The 19,893-nt window shown below is 37.1% G+C and overlaps 1 protein-coding gene across 6 annotated transcripts in view; it reads left to right on the forward strand.

Moving 5' to 3' along the window:
* The window catches only part of FNBP1L (formin binding protein 1 like), a 56,393-nt gene that overhangs the window by 23,047 nt on the left and 13,453 nt on the right, over window positions 1-19,893 (forward strand). For 4 of the 6 annotated variants that reach the window (XM_064148038.1, XM_064148037.1, XM_064148036.1 and 1 more), the window contains exons 2-9: window positions 3,372-3,487; window positions 12,068-12,121; window positions 13,730-13,877; window positions 14,241-14,303; window positions 15,772-15,876; window positions 16,414-16,542; window positions 18,554-18,700; window positions 19,471-19,674. In XM_064148038.1, the coding sequence (XP_064004108.1) occupies window positions 3,372-3,487; window positions 12,068-12,121; window positions 13,730-13,877; window positions 14,241-14,303; window positions 15,772-15,876; window positions 16,414-16,542; window positions 18,554-18,700; window positions 19,471-19,674 (966 nt within the window). Of the gene's footprint in view, window positions 1-3,371; window positions 3,488-4,951; window positions 5,001-11,128; window positions 11,350-12,067; window positions 12,122-13,729; window positions 13,878-14,240; window positions 14,304-15,771; window positions 15,877-16,413; window positions 16,543-18,553; window positions 18,701-19,470; window positions 19,675-19,893 lie in introns of those variants that run through there. The other 2 variants (XM_064148040.1, XM_064148039.1) reach the window with 2 other exon arrangements.

The following is a 19,893-nucleotide window of genomic DNA, read 5'->3' on the forward strand; positions in this document are numbered from 1 at the left end:
TTATGATGTAGAGACCTGAGACTACATTTCATAATGGATGACCACCATTCATTAGTTGATGTTAATCAATTTAATGATTTTCAGATGCAGTTTTAATAAATCATTCTGTTTTATGTTGGCATTTTTATTTGGTTTTGTGGATGTGGGTGGTTTGTTTTGTTTGTTCTTTGTTTGGTTCTAAGAAAACCTGCTCAGCTGCTAAGGGATGTGGGGAATTACTAGACAAGCAACAATATATGTTTGTCTTGGAATATGTTTGAGAACATATTTGGCTATCAAGATAGTTGTTAGCCAAATATTCTAAGATGTGCTCTTTATTTTTTCCTTTTTTCCCCCTGATTTTTTAGTTAATGCAGTGTTCACATTTCTTAAAGGCCCCAGCCAATTACTGCACTTATATACTTTGGAATTTCAGGCTTAATTTTTTTCAAGACATCATTTGCCTTGACTTGTATCTCAGTGCATTAGTTTGTTTGCCTTTGTGGTAATACATGTTCCTGGGTGAAAAGAAAACTTTTGGCTTAATCAAGGCCCAGAGCTCAACTGAAAGGACTGCTTACGTTTATGACTTGCTTCTAGAAGCCTTTGTGAAAAAGGCCATTCCCTTCTGCTTATTCGTCGATGTTGCCTTTTGCTCATTTCTCTCAGTGTTATGGTTGGTCAGTGAGAGGTGATTTTTGTGACTCTGTATTTTGCATTCACTAGTTTATCACAGCCAATTCTGGAAACTGTGAAGCTAATCTGTTTGCTTAATGTGTTTTTGTTTATCTGTTAAATGAGAGCTCTGTTCTATAGTACATACTTGACTTATGGAGAACTTAAGAGATGTTAGTATGTCCAATTTAATCCAAGGAATTTGTTGTTTATGCGAGAATTTATTGTGGTGGCTTTAATACAAATGTACCAATCATCTGCAGATTTTAAGACATCCAACTTTGATAATTTGTAAGCCAGTTTTCAAAGTAATCTTTGGTAGTTCTTCAAGGTGTTAATTTTCTTACCCTTCCTACTCTATACTTCATTCTAAATGCATAATGTAACTGCTGACTGAAAATTGGCAGTGTATAACTAGATGCCACTAAAAAAAATGGGAATATACTACTACTTTAAAAAATTCAAATAAATGTAGACTAATGGGCCACTAAATTATGATTTACATACTTTATTTAGGAAATTATTAATACATCCATGAATACTGTCACATATATCACAGAGGAGCTGGTCTAATGTAAAAGTCTGCAGTGCGATGAGGACGGCTAATAGGGTTTAATTCTTTTCTTACATGAGGTTTACTCTGTTCAGGTTGTCCTGTTGATGTTCTATGCATATTCCTCATATAGGAAGGGAACAAATTCATTCTTCCTTTATGGGAATATGTGTTAATCCTGCAGAGCTGTCTTTGCACAAAGCATACTGTTTCTAGAAGCAAATGAAGAAGAATTAAGGAAAGGAAGAGTTTTTGATACTTGGTTAATGACGAAATGCTTGTAGTAAAATGTAAGAGGAGAACAGTAGGTCAGACAAACTCACCTTTTTCTAGCCCACTTTCATATTGATGTCAGAACTAATTTTGATGAGTTTGTTGTTGATTGTTGTTTTTCTCATTTGTTTGGACTAAACATTTGGAAAGCCACCCTCTCTCATTATATTTTTGGAAACATAAGTAATGTGGTGTCTGTAATACTAATGAAACCTCCAGACCAGATGAGAAAACTTTGTGGACTAAGGAATTTATGTAGGACAGCAAAAACTTTGTTCTGCTGTGCACCGAAAGAAGTAGGTTCACCATATTGGATGTTGGCTTTGTTCCAGAGGCACCTTTGAGAGCTTCTTTTGGATGACAGGTTAATGTTGTTGGAGCAATTACAAAAATTACTGGAATATAAAAAATAGTCTTTTGGAAATGGATGCATTTTTGTGCATATATTTGATATTACAATACGGTCACTATCTCCCTCTGCCCACACAAAAACAATGCATATGCAACTTTTCTAAAAAGAGTAGAAGGAATATAATTTTATTTGATAAAAGATGCTTAGTATGGAAATGTCTAATTGGTGTAAAGCAGGTGCATCAGAACAGTATGAGATGCAGACCGTGCTTTCCCAAATGTATTAAAATCTTAGGTCTCTTTTTTTGTCTCTTGGCTGTTGGTATGGTTATCTGGTGAAATAGGTCAGAGAAGATGATTGTGGTTTTGGTGGAGAGGGTGATGCAGAGGCAGGAGTACACTGCTGGTAGAGGAACAGGATGGATGCTTTGGTTGGTAGTATTTATATACCTTTGGATTAAAGTGTTCAAGGCACTAATGGCCGTGGTGGCTAGTCCATGGTGTAGGATAATAAGAGCTGCAAGGCAGGATTTGAGAGCAGCCTTAATCCCATTACATTCTTTTTTATTAGTCTTATTGGTTGTATATAGTCATGCTGTCTTTATCTCTTTCAGTGAATACATTTTCTTAGAGTCTTAAGCCCTGCAGCATTTTATGAGTGACTGTGGTTTAACTTCAGATCATTTCAACTGCATGTTGAAATTGAACTTGAATTGCTAATACTAAATGTGGATGTAATTCATTAATTTCAGGCAAGCTACTGAATCTGCACTACTTCTGCAAACACCCTTCACAGGTTGTGGTGGTGTTTGTTTTGGGTGGGGTTGTCTTTGTATTGGTGTGGGTTTTGGGTGAGGTTCTGTTGATTGGTTGGTTGGTTTGGGGTTTTTTTGGGGGTGGTGGTGTTGGTTGTTTGAAAGTGTGGTACTTTAGACTTTCTCCTTGGTTTCTGCCTTTGCTTTGCTGTAGCTTTCGTAGTGGCTAAGGGCAGGTTTACTTTCTTTGGAGTCTTCTGTTAGAGCTGATTGTGAGCTGTGTGCATAGATTTGCTTTAGTAAATGTTTTTTGTATGCAGACTACACCCAATGTAGTCATGCAGCTATAGTTCACATTATTTTTCTTTTGGTGGGCAGTCATAAGAGTAGAAGTAACTTTTTGTACTCAACTAAATTAAATGACAAGATACCTCTGTTAGTGGAACAGTCTCTTAGATACATAATATTAATATTTGGTTATATGTTTATTGTTGTAGTGGAAAATATTCTCGTTGGAAATAAAAGATTTTTAGGGGAAAAATAAGCACAGTTGCATTGTTAAGGTGATCAAAGATTTCATACAATGTAAAGTGCAGGTATTGTTTTTTACAGAGTGAGGTAGTTGCGTGATTGCACATATGGCTTATTGTTCTGATATATGGCTGGCATGTGACTGATATATAACTTGAATTCAAGTTGCAAGCATTATTGCAGAGCTCAAATGATATGCTTTTTCAGGTACTGATGTGATTCTTAACTAATTCTGAGTATTTTTGTTTCTAAAGGATCAGTTTGATAACTTGGACAAGCATACGCAATGGGGCATTGACTTCTTGGAGAAATACGCAAAATTTGTAAAAGAAAGGATAGAAATTGAGCAAAACTATGCAAAACAACTGAGGTAAGGATTTTTTTCCTTCTTGAAAGATTCTGAACAATTACTTTAAAATACTGTGTCAGGTCATGTGATGTTATTAATAATCATTTTTCATTTACAGAGTGAGTAAGTTCACTAGTTTTTGGGTTGTTTTTTTTCATGATAGAGAAGCTTTTCTTTACCAGTTCAAAACAGAAAATTGTATTTGGCTGTGAGCTTCCTTGCTTGCCTGCTTCCATCCTTCTCTTCCCAGCTTCCCTTCAATTTTTTTAACTCAAAAGATTCAGGACTTAAATTTTAAGATTCAGAACATTTGTGTATTTTTCCACTGGCTATCAGCACGTTTGTTGTAAAGTGTGTTATTCATACCTACATTTTTTTGGTGTGTTGGTGTTCAACCAGCTTCAAGTCTCCGCTACTAATTGATTTCTCAGGTTGAATTGGCAAGAGCTACACTACATTGTATTAAGAAATCTGAAATCATTGAATAGAACTTGAGAAAGCAGATCTTCCTGTCCTTAAAGCACACCCTTTCCATAGCTGGTCTTGTCCCTTTGGATGAGACTGCTATCCAGCCACCTTTTATCTTACATCTCCAGTTTACTTAATGCTGTTGCCAAGTGAAAGATCTTTTAAGTCCAATATGAATTTCCCATCAGGGATTGCATAGGGATCTTACAAGAGGAGTAGTTGCAATAAAATGGCACAGAAGAACATCCTTCAGAATAAAGTAGGATTGATTTTTACTAAAAGGTGCACAATATAGTGCTTGAGAAACTAGATTTTAAAGTAGGACACTCCTCTGAACTTGGCTGTTTTGAGTTTGTTTGGGGATTCAGCTGGAGCTGCTGCCTATCCCTTGTTGGACTGAAACTGGCAGCAGATTCTCTCTGGTGTCTTCCATTATCTCATCACTGGCAAACTAGGTTGTCACTAGATACAGAGTTGAGAAATCTTTCCTCAGAAATGCAGTAGTGAGGTTCACAGCTGAGGGTATGGATGTTCTCTATCTAGGCTGCTCATTTCCATTGTGATTTTTTTTTTATCTGTTTCTTTTGATTCAGTTGTCTATATTAACATAACATAATACTGTACTACTTTGCTGAAAGAATTTTGTTCTTAAAAGGAAGGCAATAAATACCACTTTTCCAGAGCTGGTGTGGAGCAACTTCAGGAGGTAAAGGAAAGGTTGAAGCATGCACAGTACCAGTTCACAGCCCATCTGTGATTTGATTTCAGTTGTCTGTTTAAAAATGGAAGTGTGTTTTATTTGCACAAATCTATCCAGATCTGTTCCTTAGACAGTATGAACGAATGCCATTTTGCTTAATTTCATGTGTAGAGGTTCATTTCACAACTAGTAAGGTGAAACACCATGTTTTACTGCAGGATTTGACTAAAAATAGGAAATTTTCTCTGTTCAGCTGTTTACTCTTTGGGGTACAACTATTGATTTTTCTCAAAGTGTCTTTCAAAACTGAAAGAGTTATGTCGAGTACACCTTCTGTCAGATGGCTGGACTGACTGTCCACGTGCTGTAAGTATGACAGTTTGGGGGAGCACAAGCCTTGCTGCTCACGTGTTGTACAGTGTATGCATGCACTTCCTGCCTGCTGCCAAGATGGGTCTGGACAGCACACTCACAAGAGGCTGACTGATTTTCTGCCAGTAGACCAGTTCCTGAAGTTAACTCTTTGATATTCTTGTCTGCATATTCCTTGGGAGAGAATTGGTTGTTAGTAATGAACTGTCTTGAGACTTTGACTTGATTTCAGCCATTGTTGCTCTTGAGGACACACTGTTTTTAACCATCTAAAACAGCTGTAAGGTCTCAGAGGAGAAGTTTGAAGAGATAGGATCTTGGGGGTGGACTATGTTTATGGTGAATTTTAATACTGGTAGCATATGTATTCTGAAGTAGATGTTAATAAGTCTGATTAAAATTTCTAGTTCATGGTTTTTTTTCCTTCTGTAATGAATAGGAGCTGAGAAATAATGTTGAACATCTCTTCATAATGAACTTTACGACTGAGATTTATTGTTCCCTTGCTTAGTAGATCTATCAACAGTACAGTGAGTGGCTCTCTTAGTACTTGAATGGAAGACAAGAGAGAAACAAGTTTAATGAGGGAACCAGTGTCATTGATGTATGGTGGCATTTCTTTTTTGTCATGGTTTCAGTCTGGGCCAAGAACATTGTTGATATTGTTGATGGATCTTATTCTTGTAAATCCCAAGATAAAAATGTGAGTGAATTTTTCATAGCAGTTGTCACAAAGTAGAGTCTGTGTCCTGGCAGAAATTCACTTTCACTTGGTGTATACCCTTGCATTTGATAATCTATGGGGTTTTTTTGTACTGTCACAACTTAGTAATGAGACTTCCCAAGTGCAACAGTGCTTCTGAGTCGTCTTAGAGGTGACAACTGATGCATGTACTTCATATGAGGAACTGTTTGATTGAACTCAGAGTATTATTGTACGCAGTTATTGCAGTTTATATCTGCGAGTAGATCCAGAAATTATAACCTGTGAGAATCATAGAATCAACCAGGTTGGAAGAGACCTCCAACTGTGTCCCATTGCTGGTTTTAATGTTGCTAGTCATTCCTTGCTATTCTTCTTTAATAGGCATTTCTTGATACGGAGGAAAAGTACAAGTCAAGTTGAAACTGTTGAAACCTCAAATGTCTGTGGAGAGCAAAAGCCTGTCTAGAAAGCTTGCCTTTTTTTTTTTTTTGTTCTGACAAAAAGGAACTCTGATTTCTTTTTTTTAGGTAATTTAAAGGAAAATCTTAAGTTTTTGTAGTTTAGATGTCACCTAAAGTATTGTGGTACCCTAGTGTTGGTGAAGTTTATTATAAGCTGTTACTGAGTTACGGGAATGTGAATCAGGACGCATGCATTGCAGATGAGCAAATTTCATTTTCGTATGATTCTTTAATTGGTTCTTATTTTAAAATTGTGAAGAAATAATGTTACTATGTGCCAAATTACTGGGCACTTGGCTGAATTTTGTAATTCAGTTTTTAGAATGTGGGTTGTTTTTTTTTTTTTTTTTGCTTAAAAGAGGTGAGGTGAAGGTCTGTTTTGTTTACTTCCATGTTGCACACAATAATTAGAATCACAGAATCAGTCAGGGTTGGAAGGGACCACAGGGATCATCTAGGTCCAGCCCTCCTGCCATGGGGAGGGACACTCTACCCTAGATCAGGCTGGCCACAGCATCATCCAGCCTGGCCTTAAACATCTCCCTGGATGAGGCCTCAACGACCTCCCTGGGCAACCCATTCCAGGCTCTCACCACTCTCATAGTGAAGAACTTCCTCCTCGCATCCAGCCTGAACCTACCCATCTCCAACTTTGCTCCATTCCCCCCATGTCCTGTCACTCCCTGACATTTGAATTGACATCATGACTCCCTGAATTCTGGAGATTCACTGCTTTTTTTATTCTGTCTGAATCATTATCATGCTTGAGAAGGCAGAGGAGTTTCACTTCCATGATGTTGGGCAGTAACACGAGTTACACATGCAGTTATAGATGAATTTATACCCTGCAGAACAAGATTTCTGAATTCAGTCAACTTCTCTATTGTCAGTTTAAAGAAAATGACGATGATTTCTCATGAACTGTTGACATGTTCCCTTTTATAGTTGTATGTTATGATCTCCAGAGACATCTAGTTAATCAAGGCAAATGTAATTTTCATGTTCCTTCTGCATATCGTTGTTTGTAAGTGCTTTTTTGTTTCTTCTAAGTATAATTTGCATAGTGACATGTAAAATGAGTGTAAGCTCAAATGTGAAGCTATGGACACAAATCATCAACTATATGCGTTCATTTATCAAATCTCTGCTTGACTGGACCCGAGAATTTATTATTATCCCAATACATATGTGGCAGGCATGTTTTATAGTGATGTTTTTGTGATCTAAGACATGCAATTTCTCAGTGATTGCAAGGCTCTTCAACTCAAATTTCATGTTATGATTTCTATAGATGCATTGCTGCTGACGTTAGTAAATAGAGCTCTTTGTTACTGTTGTTACTGTTTTCACTCAGAACCCCACTGAAAGTATTACTTGATATATAAATATGAAATGCTTTAAAGTACCTTGAAGTTTTTTCCCAGCCTCTTTTATAATGTGGTGTGTGAGATGATGATGCAGTATGCAAGTTGCTACCTTAATACAAGTTCTACCGTAATGATGATGTTGCTCTTGTTCTTTACATTCTATATTAATTAGCAGCACAATTGAATGTGATTAGTCCTGTATGAAATCTCCTTTCAGATGGCTGTAAGATAGCCTGTGGTAGAAGTCTAAATTGTACTTCCAGAGAGGTGTCATCAATCTAAGCTTTTCTAAGGAAGTTTATCTCATGAATTTGTCTCAGTTCTCAAGGTCTGCAATTACTACTTTCTTCTGAAGTAGTCCAGATCTGGTTTTGGGCCCTGATGATTTTAGACAGACATCTAGGATAAAAATGTTAAAGAACATTTTGACTCTTTAAAGATTAACTGCTTTCTCTTTAAAATAATGCTTCACTCTTGAGATCCACACTCATATTAGCTGCTTGTCAGTCTGTGGGGGTTTTTGAGGATTTAAATTCAATTTTACTGTTTTTTTTTCTAATTGTCGTTGTCCTCCTCTTGGAAAAACCAGTTATGCTTCATTTTTCACATGACTTCTGTCTTTCTGACTCACTTTGAGTTTTTCATTTGCTTTTTGTTTCGTATTTATTGACTTTTGATTATTATACCTTGTGGTGTTATTGAACCTTAAGTCCTGTTACACAGTGCCTCAAACCTGCATGTTCCTGTGATGATAGGTGGGCAAGACTGACTAGTGAAAGTGACTTTTATTAGGAGGAAGGCTTATGGCTTTTGTTCTTCCTAGAAATAGGAAATTGTTACTTTAAAAAATGAAACCAGAAAAGAAATCTGCATGCTGGCAGTGCTTGTGACCCTTCTTCCCTGGCACTTCAAGCTGTGTGTTTTTAATTAAGTGCTTTCTTTTCTCATTTAAAACATCTCTGAAAGTCTTCCCTTGAAAAAGTTGGTGTGTGGTTACTTAGCTACAGCATCATATGCTTGTTACACATTTATGCACCTTCTGAATAATCATGTGAATTTTAGGAGTTCCCCATTTGTGGAGCAAAGCAGAAATGTAAGAGAAAAGAAAACATGGGAAGTTACTGAGCAAAGAAGGTTTTTTTTTTCCTTGTGTTTATGCTTTTTCTGACCAAAATATCTGTGTTTAGTCCCTGCCAAGTTGAATGTTACAATGGTAGTGGGTAAAAAAAATCAATTCTTGTTTAGAATCCATTAGGAAAGCTCTTAGAAAATTTGTCAACACTGACTTCAAAAAATAGTTTGATTCTTAGTATGTGGTGATGTAAGAAGGACTTGACTATCATATTGTCATTCATCTCTCCAATCGTAGTGTCTGATGATGGAAAAAGAGATGAAGGTTCTAAGCACCTATTCTCAGCTTATGTTTTGTGATATACTTCATGGAATCATAGAATCAACCAGTTTGGAAGAGACCTCCAAGATCATCCAGTCCAACCTATCACCATAGAGTTTTTTGATTGGAAAAGACCTTTAAGGTCATTGAGTCCAACCCTTACCTAACTCTACTAAGTCTGCTAATAAACCTTTGCCACCACATCTACGCTTTTTTCAAACACCCGCGGGGATGGGGATTCAACTGCCTCTCTGGGGAGCCTACTTCTGTGTTTGGGAACCCTTTCAGTGAAGAATTTTCTTCTAATACCCCATCTAAACCTCCCCTGATGCAACTCAAGGCTGTTTCCTCTCATCCTATCACTTCTTTAGTGAGAAGAGACCAACACCAACCACGCTACAATCTTCTTTCATGTGGTTGTAGAGAGCGAGAAGGTCTCCTCTTAGTCTCCTTTGCTCCAGTCTATACAACTGTGATACCTGAGCTGCTCCTGAGACCTGTTCTCCAGACCTTTCACCAACTTCATTGTCCTTCTCACCTCAATGTCTTTCTTGTAGAGAGGGCCCCAAAACTGAACATTGCACTTAACATGTGGCCTCATCAGTGTTGAGTGCAGGGAGACAATCACTTCCCTGGTCATATATATTGTACTGTTCTGATACAGTCCAGGTTGCTCTAGGCCTTCTTGTCCACCTGAGCATACTGCTGGCTCCTGTTCAGCATGCCAGAACATAGTCTCACTACTTGTATCATTGTACTGTAGAGATAATAGGACTTTCAAAGGAAATGTGTGCAGTTTGTTTATTTCAGATGGAAGCAGGATTAGCAGCCTTGTTTTAGTGATAAGATGCTTCATAGTTTGTAACAACTGAAGTTACTCTGTTTCATAAAATCTTCCCACACTGCCCCTCTCCTTTTTTTTATTTTCTGTAGTGGTGGGGGTGCAGGTTTTTTACAAAATACCATCCCTTTTCACAGTGTGGAAGTTTGAGTGAAGTTTATCTCATGCCAGTTAAAAGCCAAAACTCTGCCTTGTATAATCCAGGTCTTCCTCAAGAACACACTTCAAAAACTCTTCCCTGACAAGCTCAAAGCAAATACCTCTTCAACAAAACCATTAAGTTGTGTGTATGTATTTTGTTGTTTGGGCTTTTTTATTCTTAGAGAAGGTATGATTATTTAGGGAGATCTGGGTGAAAAAATTGTCAGCATCCTATTGCTTCTAGTTATGGGCTGTTAAAAAAATAATTTATGCATTATTTTTTGCTGGGATGTTAAGTGTTATTTTGATAATTTAAGTAACAGGCAATCTGGTCTACAATTTAAACATTACTAGCAGGATTTTGATCACAGAATTTCTTAGATTAGAAAAGACCTTCAAGGTCATCAAGTCAAATCATTAGTTTCACACTGACAAGTCCTTGACTAAACCAAATCCCTCAACACAGCATCTAATCACTATGAATCACTATGGTTGGAAAGGACCACCAGGATCCAGCCTTCATCCCAGCATCCTTGATCACTAGACTATAGCCTCAAGTGCCACATCCAGTCTCCTTTTAAGCACCTCCAAGGATGGTGACTCCAGCACCTCACTAGGCAGCCTGTTCCAGTGCCTGACCACCTGCTCAGTAAAGAACTTCCTCTGAACGTCCAACCTAAACCTCCCCTGATGCACCTTGAGGCCATTTCCTCTTGTCCTTTCATTAGTAATTCAGAAGATACCAGCTCCAGCCTCACTACAACCTCCTTTGAAGTAGTTATAGAGGGCAATAAGGTCCCTTCTCATTCTCCTCTTCTCCAGACTAAACAACCCCAGCTCCTTCAGCCGTTCCTCATAGGTCATGTTTTCCAGACCTCTTACCAGCATTGTCACCCATCATTTCACTTCTGACCTCAAAAAGCACAAAGGTTGAGGATAAGCAATGTGATAAAAATCCTATGTCTTGCCTGGTTTTCTTCTGGACAAAAAAGGATTTGTTGTTGTTTGTGAAATGACAAACTCACAGGGAGAGGAAAAGGAACTGTAGCAGAGTTAGTTTCAATGTTACTGTTTTATAGAAATAGCTGGCAGTTCTAAAAATAAAAAGGATGCAATCAATTGAAGGTATGAATAGCCATCTACTAAAACTGAGAAGGAAATGATACCTTTTGTTTTTTTAAGACTGACAACATGTATCCTTTTGAATTTCAAGCATTTTTCAAGACCTCGTTGCTGTCAGAAAAAACAATACTGTAAGTCAAGACACAATTTTGTGCTGGAAAAAATATGTCTGCTTGGAAGTTTAAAGCAGAGGTTGACATAGAGGAAGATAAGAATCTTAAAAATCACTGGACCTTCTCTCCTCTTACCTCTCCTGTCTGTACAATCGCATGGCTTCTCGTTCATCGCAGGATTTGGGATGTTTGTAGCAGTGTATGTAACTGCAAATACTCTGTGGTTGTTCGTGTATGCCTGTGCCATTTATACTCTAGAGTAGATGGTGCGGTTTGTATGTTTGGTGCTGTTCCTGCATTGTATGATAAGCAGATGCCTTCATAAAAATGTTCTGAGAAGTTGGACACTGCTGTAAAAAGTGCTGGTCCCATGGATCGTATTTCAGAGATTTTCTCTGTTCCAAACCCCTGATATTTACAGCACTTTCGGTAGGGCAAAAGGTAACATGTTTTATGAAAAGAAATGCCTCTTCTGCTCTGGAAATATCATTATTGAGGATTTGGAGATGCTGTGGTTAAAGCCTTCAACCTAAGTGTACACCCAAAGCTTAATCCAGGCATGGAATTCTGCATTTATGGCTATAGCATACAGTGTGTGCTATATATATGTTACCCAGTGATCATGTTTTCTTTTTTTTCTTGTCTGCTAGCTTTTGCATGTGTGAAAAGAATGTTAAATAAAGAACTTGATATTTTATATCTGGTCACTATGCAGTTAGGGGTTTTAAAATACTTGGTTTAGGTCATAGCGACTTGAAGATGGCAGATTTCTGCCTTGTGTTATCTGAAGGGCCCTTACAAGATGACAGAGGGAATAGTTTCTTCCTTGAAGTATTTAAACAGAAATAGCTTATTCTGTGTGTATGTCTTTTGAAAAGACACTAAAATACCATCTTCTTTTGCTTCTTCCTTAATAGGAATTTGGTTAAGAAGTATTGTCCTAAACGTTCACCCAAAGATGAGGAACCCAGGTAAAAATGTGTATTTCAAGTTCTGTGTATAAGAAATGAGGGTTACTGTACTGTACACTCCTATACTCTGTCCTTTTATGGGTTTTGGTTGTTTCTTATTGGGTGTTTTATTGTTGTTGGTTGGTTTGTTTGTTTGCATGGGGGGTTTTGGTGTGTTTTTTTTTGTTGTTGTTGCTGGCAGGGGGCAGTTGTGTGGTGGTGTTTTTTGTTTGAGATGTTGTTTTATTTTTAAGATAAAGGATGTAATTGGCTAATATAACAAAATAATTATGCTTGGCTTCTTAGACTTCTGTTATACTTAAGCATGAAACCTGAGTTTACTTCGATTAATATTTTAAAGCAGTAAACATGGCAGGTTGTGCATGCTTCATTCCAAATTAACCTCTAGATAGCTGAAAGTTTGAAAGCAGAAATTTAGTATGCTACGTACAGTCTAGTACTATTTTTTTTTCTAATAGAAAAGCCATTCATTATTTTTCTGATAGAAAAACAAATGTGGCCTTAGCCTGTGGGTTTTTTTTTGCTTAGTTTAGTAGAGCTTTTCAGTGCATTTGCATACCAATACAAATGTAGCTATGCATTTGTATACTGATGCTTGAGCGTACACAAAATGCTCTTGTTTTTGGCAAGAAGAGCTCTTGAAACTATTGACTTATATTGACTCCAGACAGAGTAAGTGAATGTCTTAACTGTGGAGGTGCAATTTGTGCTAAACAGCTTGATGATTGTTTGTCAGAGAGGTGCTTGCTTTGCTGTCCATAATAATTTTTAATGGGAAGATTAATTCCTCTTTTCTTTGGTAGTAACTCCTAGAAAGAAAGTGCACAAGTTTCAGATTGTGGCCAGAGCACAGGCTGTGTACAGAGTGCCTAGGATTTTCTCTAGCTCTTTTAACTAGTTAAAGATACTGTACCACAGGAAATGGGATTTGTAGTGCTAGGATGGCATTTGAATTCTCCAGAGCCAAGCCTATGGAGGTGGCAGTATTCCATAGTTAAAAGAGAGGAAGATGTATTTTTTAATGTGGTGCCTGTTTTTTTTTTCCTTTCTTCCCTTCCACACACACTTGTCTACCCTTTGCCCCTCCTCTTCCCCCTTTTTTAGTGCCAGCCATAGTGGCACCTTACTTCCAACCAAGAGGTGGGCAGGCAAACAGGCAGCTGTCTCCAGAGCTGATAGCAAACTTGTTCTGAGTGCTATGATTGGCATGTTCCACCCTCAAGACTACCAAGCACATCATCTCTGCAGCAAGTTCAGCCTCCGAGCCTAGGGACGTACGTATCCGTTCCCAAGCTCAGGCCTCTCAGTTGACAGCTTAGGAGATACCACTATACCACAGGGCTTTCCAGGTAGTATTCTTCTTCTTTCTTTTCCATCCACAAAAATCCATATTCTTATAAAGTGTATTTGAAGAGACATTGCAACATACAGTACATGCTAGGCTTAAAATAGGCTTTCCCAACTTGCTTTTCTCCTATAGATCAATTAACATTAAGATAAGGTTTACTGTAACAAATGTATGTTTTTTTTCCTTGAATCAGGAGCACAGACTATGCTAAAAACCCTGTCTCACTTTTTGTATGTGTGTGTTTGTCTGCTTTCTGTCAGGTTCACTTCATGTATTGCCTTTTTTAACATCCTTAATGAGTTGAATGACTATGCAGGCCAACGAGAGGTAGTTGCAGAAGAAATGGGACACAGAGTCTATGGAGAATTGATGAGATATTCTCATGATCTAAAAACCGAGAGAAAAATGGTAATTTCTGTGGTTTTATTTGATAATAAGTTAGCAAAGTGGATATGGCTTCTACTGAATTGATGCATTTATTTATCCAATTCCAGGAATTTGGCAGTCAGTAGGTTTTATAATATCTACATAAAACTAACGTTATTCTGTGGTTTGTTTACTGCAGTTACTTAAACTAAGGTCTTGGGAGATAGTGCTTACTAATCACTTTATTGCCATTGTAATTTTCATCTTTGATACTGTTCTAATATCATCAGTAATGTCTTCCAAAAAGCACTGGTGTGCAGTATTTCCCACAAAGAGTGTCAGCAGGGATTAATGGTAAGAGTGCTAAAAATACATGTAAATTAAACTTATTTGTGGTGGTTTTAGCATCTTCAGGAAGGGCGAAAGGCTCAGCAGTATCTGGACATGTGCTGGAAACAGATGGATAATGTGAGTTTGTGGTTTGCTTTGTTTTTTTTCTTCTGTCAAACACAGTAATATACAGCCTAATGGAACTGTTGTCATCTGTCTTACATAGGCTTTAACATCTAGCTGTATTAATGAATGTTCAGATCAGACTTAGTAACATCCAAAATACAGTTCAATGGATTTGTAGGTCTGTATTCTATAAACATCTCATATGTGTGTTTCACTGAAGCCTTGGGTTTTATCCAGCATAAAGGAATCTATTTTCCATGTGGGTACAGATGCTTTGGTTGCTTCTCATTTTTGCTCTAGAGTGTAATTTATTGACATGAATATGAAATCTTAAATCACTGTATTTAACTTGAGTTTGTGGGCTTGTTACATGATGTCTATTCAAGAGTACCAATGTACACTTTCAGGAGGTAGAATTACTTAAGTTTTAACAAAGAAATGCAGGAATCAAATGCCTCTAGAACTGATTATAAGCTCCTTTCTCTTGAGAGACTTGCTGTTATAGATGAGAAAATATAAAATTTGACCAAGTGTGTTCCAGATTATTATGAAGGAATATTGGAGAGCTGAATTTCTATTTTCTTGTTGTGGACCCAAGTAATCAGTGCCTTGTTTCAGTGTCATATCAAGCAGTTTAAGTCATGGTCAGAAGATCAGTGTGATAGTTTTTACATGCTGTCACTCTTCACCAATACAATTCCCACACTTAACCTTAAACAGTTGTGATGCAGTGTACTGTATTTGCTTGAATGCAAAGTGAATCTTCTAAATGCATACAGCTTTTAAGGGCCATTTGCCTCAACTGCCTTCAATTGAAGCAGGAGAGCAGTGCTCTCTCACTCACAATCTCTGTTCCTAGTTCATTTCTAGAGATACTAATTTTTGAGATGCATATTTCCCTACAGCAGTTGTCTCAACAACAGCTGGATAATTTGAAGATCAAGTAGATGGAATCCTGCTGTCTCCTGCTGCTTGTAGCTGGGCTAGCTGATGTGAATACTGATTATACTGGATAGATCTGTCAAGATCTTACAATGTAGATAAGTCCTTCAGATGACTTTCAAAGTAATGTAGTTGAATTTATTCAAGTAATTGATAGAAGGGAGCTTGAAAATTTTGTTCTTACAAGTCCAGATTTAAGTTTTCTGCCCCCTAGCTTTTAGTTTATTGAAATCAGGCTAGAAATTGGGCTTGTTTCTTTATAACTAGCTGTGGATCTTCAGTTATTTTGCTTTTTGATCACTTGATATTTTGTAGCAAAATTACAATAGTTTCCTTGCTAGTACTTTAAGGTAATAAGTTCTAAATGGAAAAGCATTTTTGAGACTTGGTTCCTGTGTGAACAGTGTGTTTATTCAAAGGTACCTAGAGAATTTCTGATAGTTAAGTGGGAGCTTTGATATTTAGAATTCAGAAATACTGCACTATATCTCCAAAACGGGGTAATGGTTGCTGAAGCAGTAAGTTGTGGCTTTTATAGAGCAAAAAGAAATTTGAGAGAGAATGCAGAGAGGCTGAGAAGGCACAGCAGAGCTACGAAAGACTGGACAACGACACTAATGCGACAAAGGCTGATGTTGAGAAGGTGAGAGCAGCACCATTTACATCTTTACTCTCCGTTATAAAAAGTAGTTTACTTGCATGTTTATTGTCACTACTGGAAAAAAGATGTTTGAGTGTATAAATTGTGAATAAAATACACTTTTTTGTTAGGTGCAAAATCAGAGCTGCTGTAAAATATATATGACAGTGTAAAGAGGGAGTGTGCTTCATTAGTGTTAAAATTATATTCTTGAGATGATGACTTTCTGCCTCGAACAGGCAGGCTTACTATTGAGTATCTTGTGGTATATGTGGTCAGTGTCAGTCACTTCCATGATTTTTAGGACATGCATTTAAGCTATGTGGCTGAAGGGACCACTCTGTGTATATAGAACAAATTGTATCTGTAGACTGTTGGTATATATCCATTCTCACGTTCTTTATCTTTCAGTTATAAGACTGTCAGTTTTGACTATTTTTTTATTAGGTATTTTGCCCAGCTGATAAATTAAATCAAAATAGTGCTGTATGTCATTGAAAAGCACAAGGCATGTTTGAACTAATGAGGCTTTCCTACTAGGCTAAGCAACAGTTAAACCTGCGCACACATATGGCCGATGAAAACAAAAACGAGTATGCTGCACAACTACAGAATTTTAATGGAGAACAGCACAAACACTACTACATTGTCATTCCACAGATTTATAAGGTAAAATAAATAACAGAGAAATTATATCTGATTTCTTAAGGCAGTGGTAGATTTTAAGACTTAAAACTTTGTTTGGGGCATTTTAGTGGGTAATTTTATCGAGGAATCAGCATAGTCTTGATACAGCCTACATTTTATCATGAGACTGCTTACAGAAATGATGCTTGGACTTTTAATGAAAATACTCTGTTACATTTTCTATGGAGAAAATATTTACACAGCCTGTATTTTATAAACTGTAAATATTGATGAAGAGGTGTGGCAAAATAAGTGTTTTAGACATTTGGGTGAGAGCAAACTGAAACAATCATTCTAATAAGGTTTGATCACTAGTTCTCTTGATATTTGAGTATCTGAGTGCTTTGACAAAGGAAAGCATATAGCTCATTGTCACTGTGGTTTAGTGTGTCTCATGTACAAGTATGAAATAGGTGGATTGGAGGCTGAAGTACTTCACTGCCACTGTGCCCTTGGGCATTCCTTCATTGATATTACCAGCAATCCAATAAAATAATAATACTTAAATTATAATTAAAAAAAAAGTTAAAGGTCAAATTTTGCATCTAAAAAGGAGATTTCTCAAGGTGCTTTATGTAACTTTTTTCCCCTCTTGGTTGTATTCTGTTGTTGCTTGTTTGGGTGGGGGTTTTGGGGTTTGGTGGGTTTTTGTTTTTAATTTAGAAAGGTTTTGCAAAGCTAATTTAAAGTAGTCAGAGGCACACGAGGTTAAGTTGAGAAGTGCATTGACATGTACAGCAATCAGCCATTTGGGACAGTACTACAGCTGTAGAAAATTATTCTGAGACATGGAATGAGGAGATGAAGTCCATATTTTCCCCGTTTCATTTGAAGATGTACCAAGTTAAGAAAGCTTGTTATTTTCCAGCAGCACAAAGGATTTCATGTTTTATGTAACAAAACACTTGAGTACAAAGTCTGGAATTCACAGGACAAAATGGACTTGGGTTATTGAAGGATTCTGTAGCATTTAAACTGTTAAGCAGCACTGCAGTAGATCTGGCATTAGCACACTGATGGAAGAATTGCAGTCACCTCCCAGGAGAAACAGTTTGATCATCTTTGTAACTTGGGCCAGGGTTTTGGTTTATTGCCTCTTTCTCTAGGGCAAAAATCTGTTATTATTGTAAAATATTACTTATGTTTTTTGAAATGTCCAGTAAGAGCAGAGGCCTAGTCCTGCTTTCTCTTGGGACTACATTTTTATTATTTCCTTGCAACTATTTGGTAACATTCTATGGGAAAACCTTGCAAGTGGGATTTAGCATGACTAGGTTGTTGTTTTCTTTCAGAGAGATGAAATTGGATGCTTTTTGAGACATCTGCCTTTGTTAGAATAGAAACAGGAAAGATCCAACTCTTAGCCTTACATGTTTTAATAACTTACTGCTGTATTTACTATGGTGTTTTGGTCTCTCTCTGTTTTTTCTTTTTCCTTTTTATTCCCCAGGGCTATTATATTAATAGCATTTTCCATAATTAGCTTCTAATGGTATTTAATTATGTCTAAACAGCACATAATTTTAATTTTCCTAATTATTTTTAAGCCATTGATATTTATTGGAAAGTATGGAAGTAAAAGCAAGCTAGAGATTTTATCACCAGAAGGAAATTACTTGGAACTAGAGGAGAGTGAGGATATGTAGAAATTAGTAGAATTTCTTTACTGTAGTTTTCATTTTTGCATAAAATAACTATTTTATGCTAAACAGATGGCTGTAAACATTGTGCACACACTTTAAAGAAGGAGGAGGAAAAGAAAATCCAGTCTTTTTGTTTTCATGAACTCTGTAAAGTACATCAACTTCAGCATTACTGTGGGCATCTTAAGTCTGTGTCTGAAAAGGCTTTTTACTTTGTTTTGTTAAGCATATAAAAGCCCTGGGAAAGCACAACAACTCAGTACTACAGTGGTGGCCACAGTATCGGAATACATTAGGATTGGGGGACAAAAAACTGTAAAAGAAAAGTTTATCTTGTTTTGTGCTTGCAGCAACTTCAAGAAATGGATGAAAGGAGGACTATCAAGCTCAGTGAATGTTACAAAGGCTTTGCTGACTCCGAGCGCAAGGTTATTCCGATAATCTCTAAGTGTTTAGAAGGCATGATCCTCGCAGCAAAGTCCGTTGATGAACACAGGGTAAGTAGAATTAAGTGACTTGGTAAATGTGCCTGAGCAATTTAACTGATATGGAAGCTGTGGAAAAAAGACAGACTTACCCTAGACGTCTGTCTTTCTATTGTCAAATGCTTGTCTGCATGAGAAGTGTTGTGACTTCAGTTGTTAACTAAATGGTCACTTCCACCTTCAGAGTGTTCTGTTCTCAATTTATTGCTTTCTTGTGATCTGAAGGTCTTTCACACTTTCTCACTGCGTGTGAATTTGAACATAATGTTTTGTTTGTCCTGAAACACCCTAGAATACCATTGTGGTTAGTATTTTTTGCAGTGTGTAGCATTAATCTCAAAGTGTGTTCAGTTAATAGAGTATCATTCTATGTCTGGTTTGATTGGAGTTATTGACATTTATTCCTTCTAATATAGCTTATTTCTGTAGCATCTCACTGCATCTAGTTTGTTAAAGGTACTGTCCTTTCAGTGCTGGTGTTGAAGGATTAGAAGGTGGAGCAGTTGGTCCTAAAGCACGTCTCATTTTAAACTTGTGATAAGCCTTGGAGTGTATTTGCTGGATTCCAAAGAGGGGAATGTGCTTTGGTTTATACTCATGATAACATTGCTGAGAAAAAGGAATGTATCCTAACTTGATCTGTCCAAAACCATGACTTTGGAGCTCTCTTATTTTCCCATCTGTGCATCTCTGCAATTAAAGTGAAAATTCATGTCTCTGTGTATTTCTGTTTCTTGATGGATTTGCTTGGTTTTGTAAACTCCTTAATGTCCTATGTTTAGGACTCTCAACTAGTGATAGACTGCTTCAAATCCGGTTTTGAACCTCCTGGAGATTTTCCATTTGAAGATTACAGTCAGAATATTTACAGAACTATCTCTGATGGAACCATCAGTACACCAAAGCAGGAAGGAACAAGAAATGATTCAAAAACTACAGTGGGAAAAGCTAAAGGAAAGCTGTGGCTATTTGGAAAGAAGCCAAAGGTAACAATTAAGAAATTACTATTTGGAAAATGAAAATGTGAAGACCTAGAGTACATGGAAGCAGTAATTTTTTTTTTACATTAAAATAACTCTTTCCTTGCCTGCCACTGTCTTTTAAAATCTGCATAAGTAGATATGAAGATTTGATTAGGTTTGGATACTACTGTATTAGAAATGCAGTTCTCAGGGTGGGGGGTAAGATTTGTCTGGGAGTGTTTT

The sequence above is a fragment of the Pogoniulus pusillus genome, chromosome 8 (assembly GCF_015220805.1).
Source record: "Pogoniulus pusillus isolate bPogPus1 chromosome 8, bPogPus1.pri, whole genome shotgun sequence".
Taxonomy (NCBI): Eukaryota; Metazoa; Chordata; class Aves; order Piciformes; family Lybiidae; genus Pogoniulus; species Pogoniulus pusillus.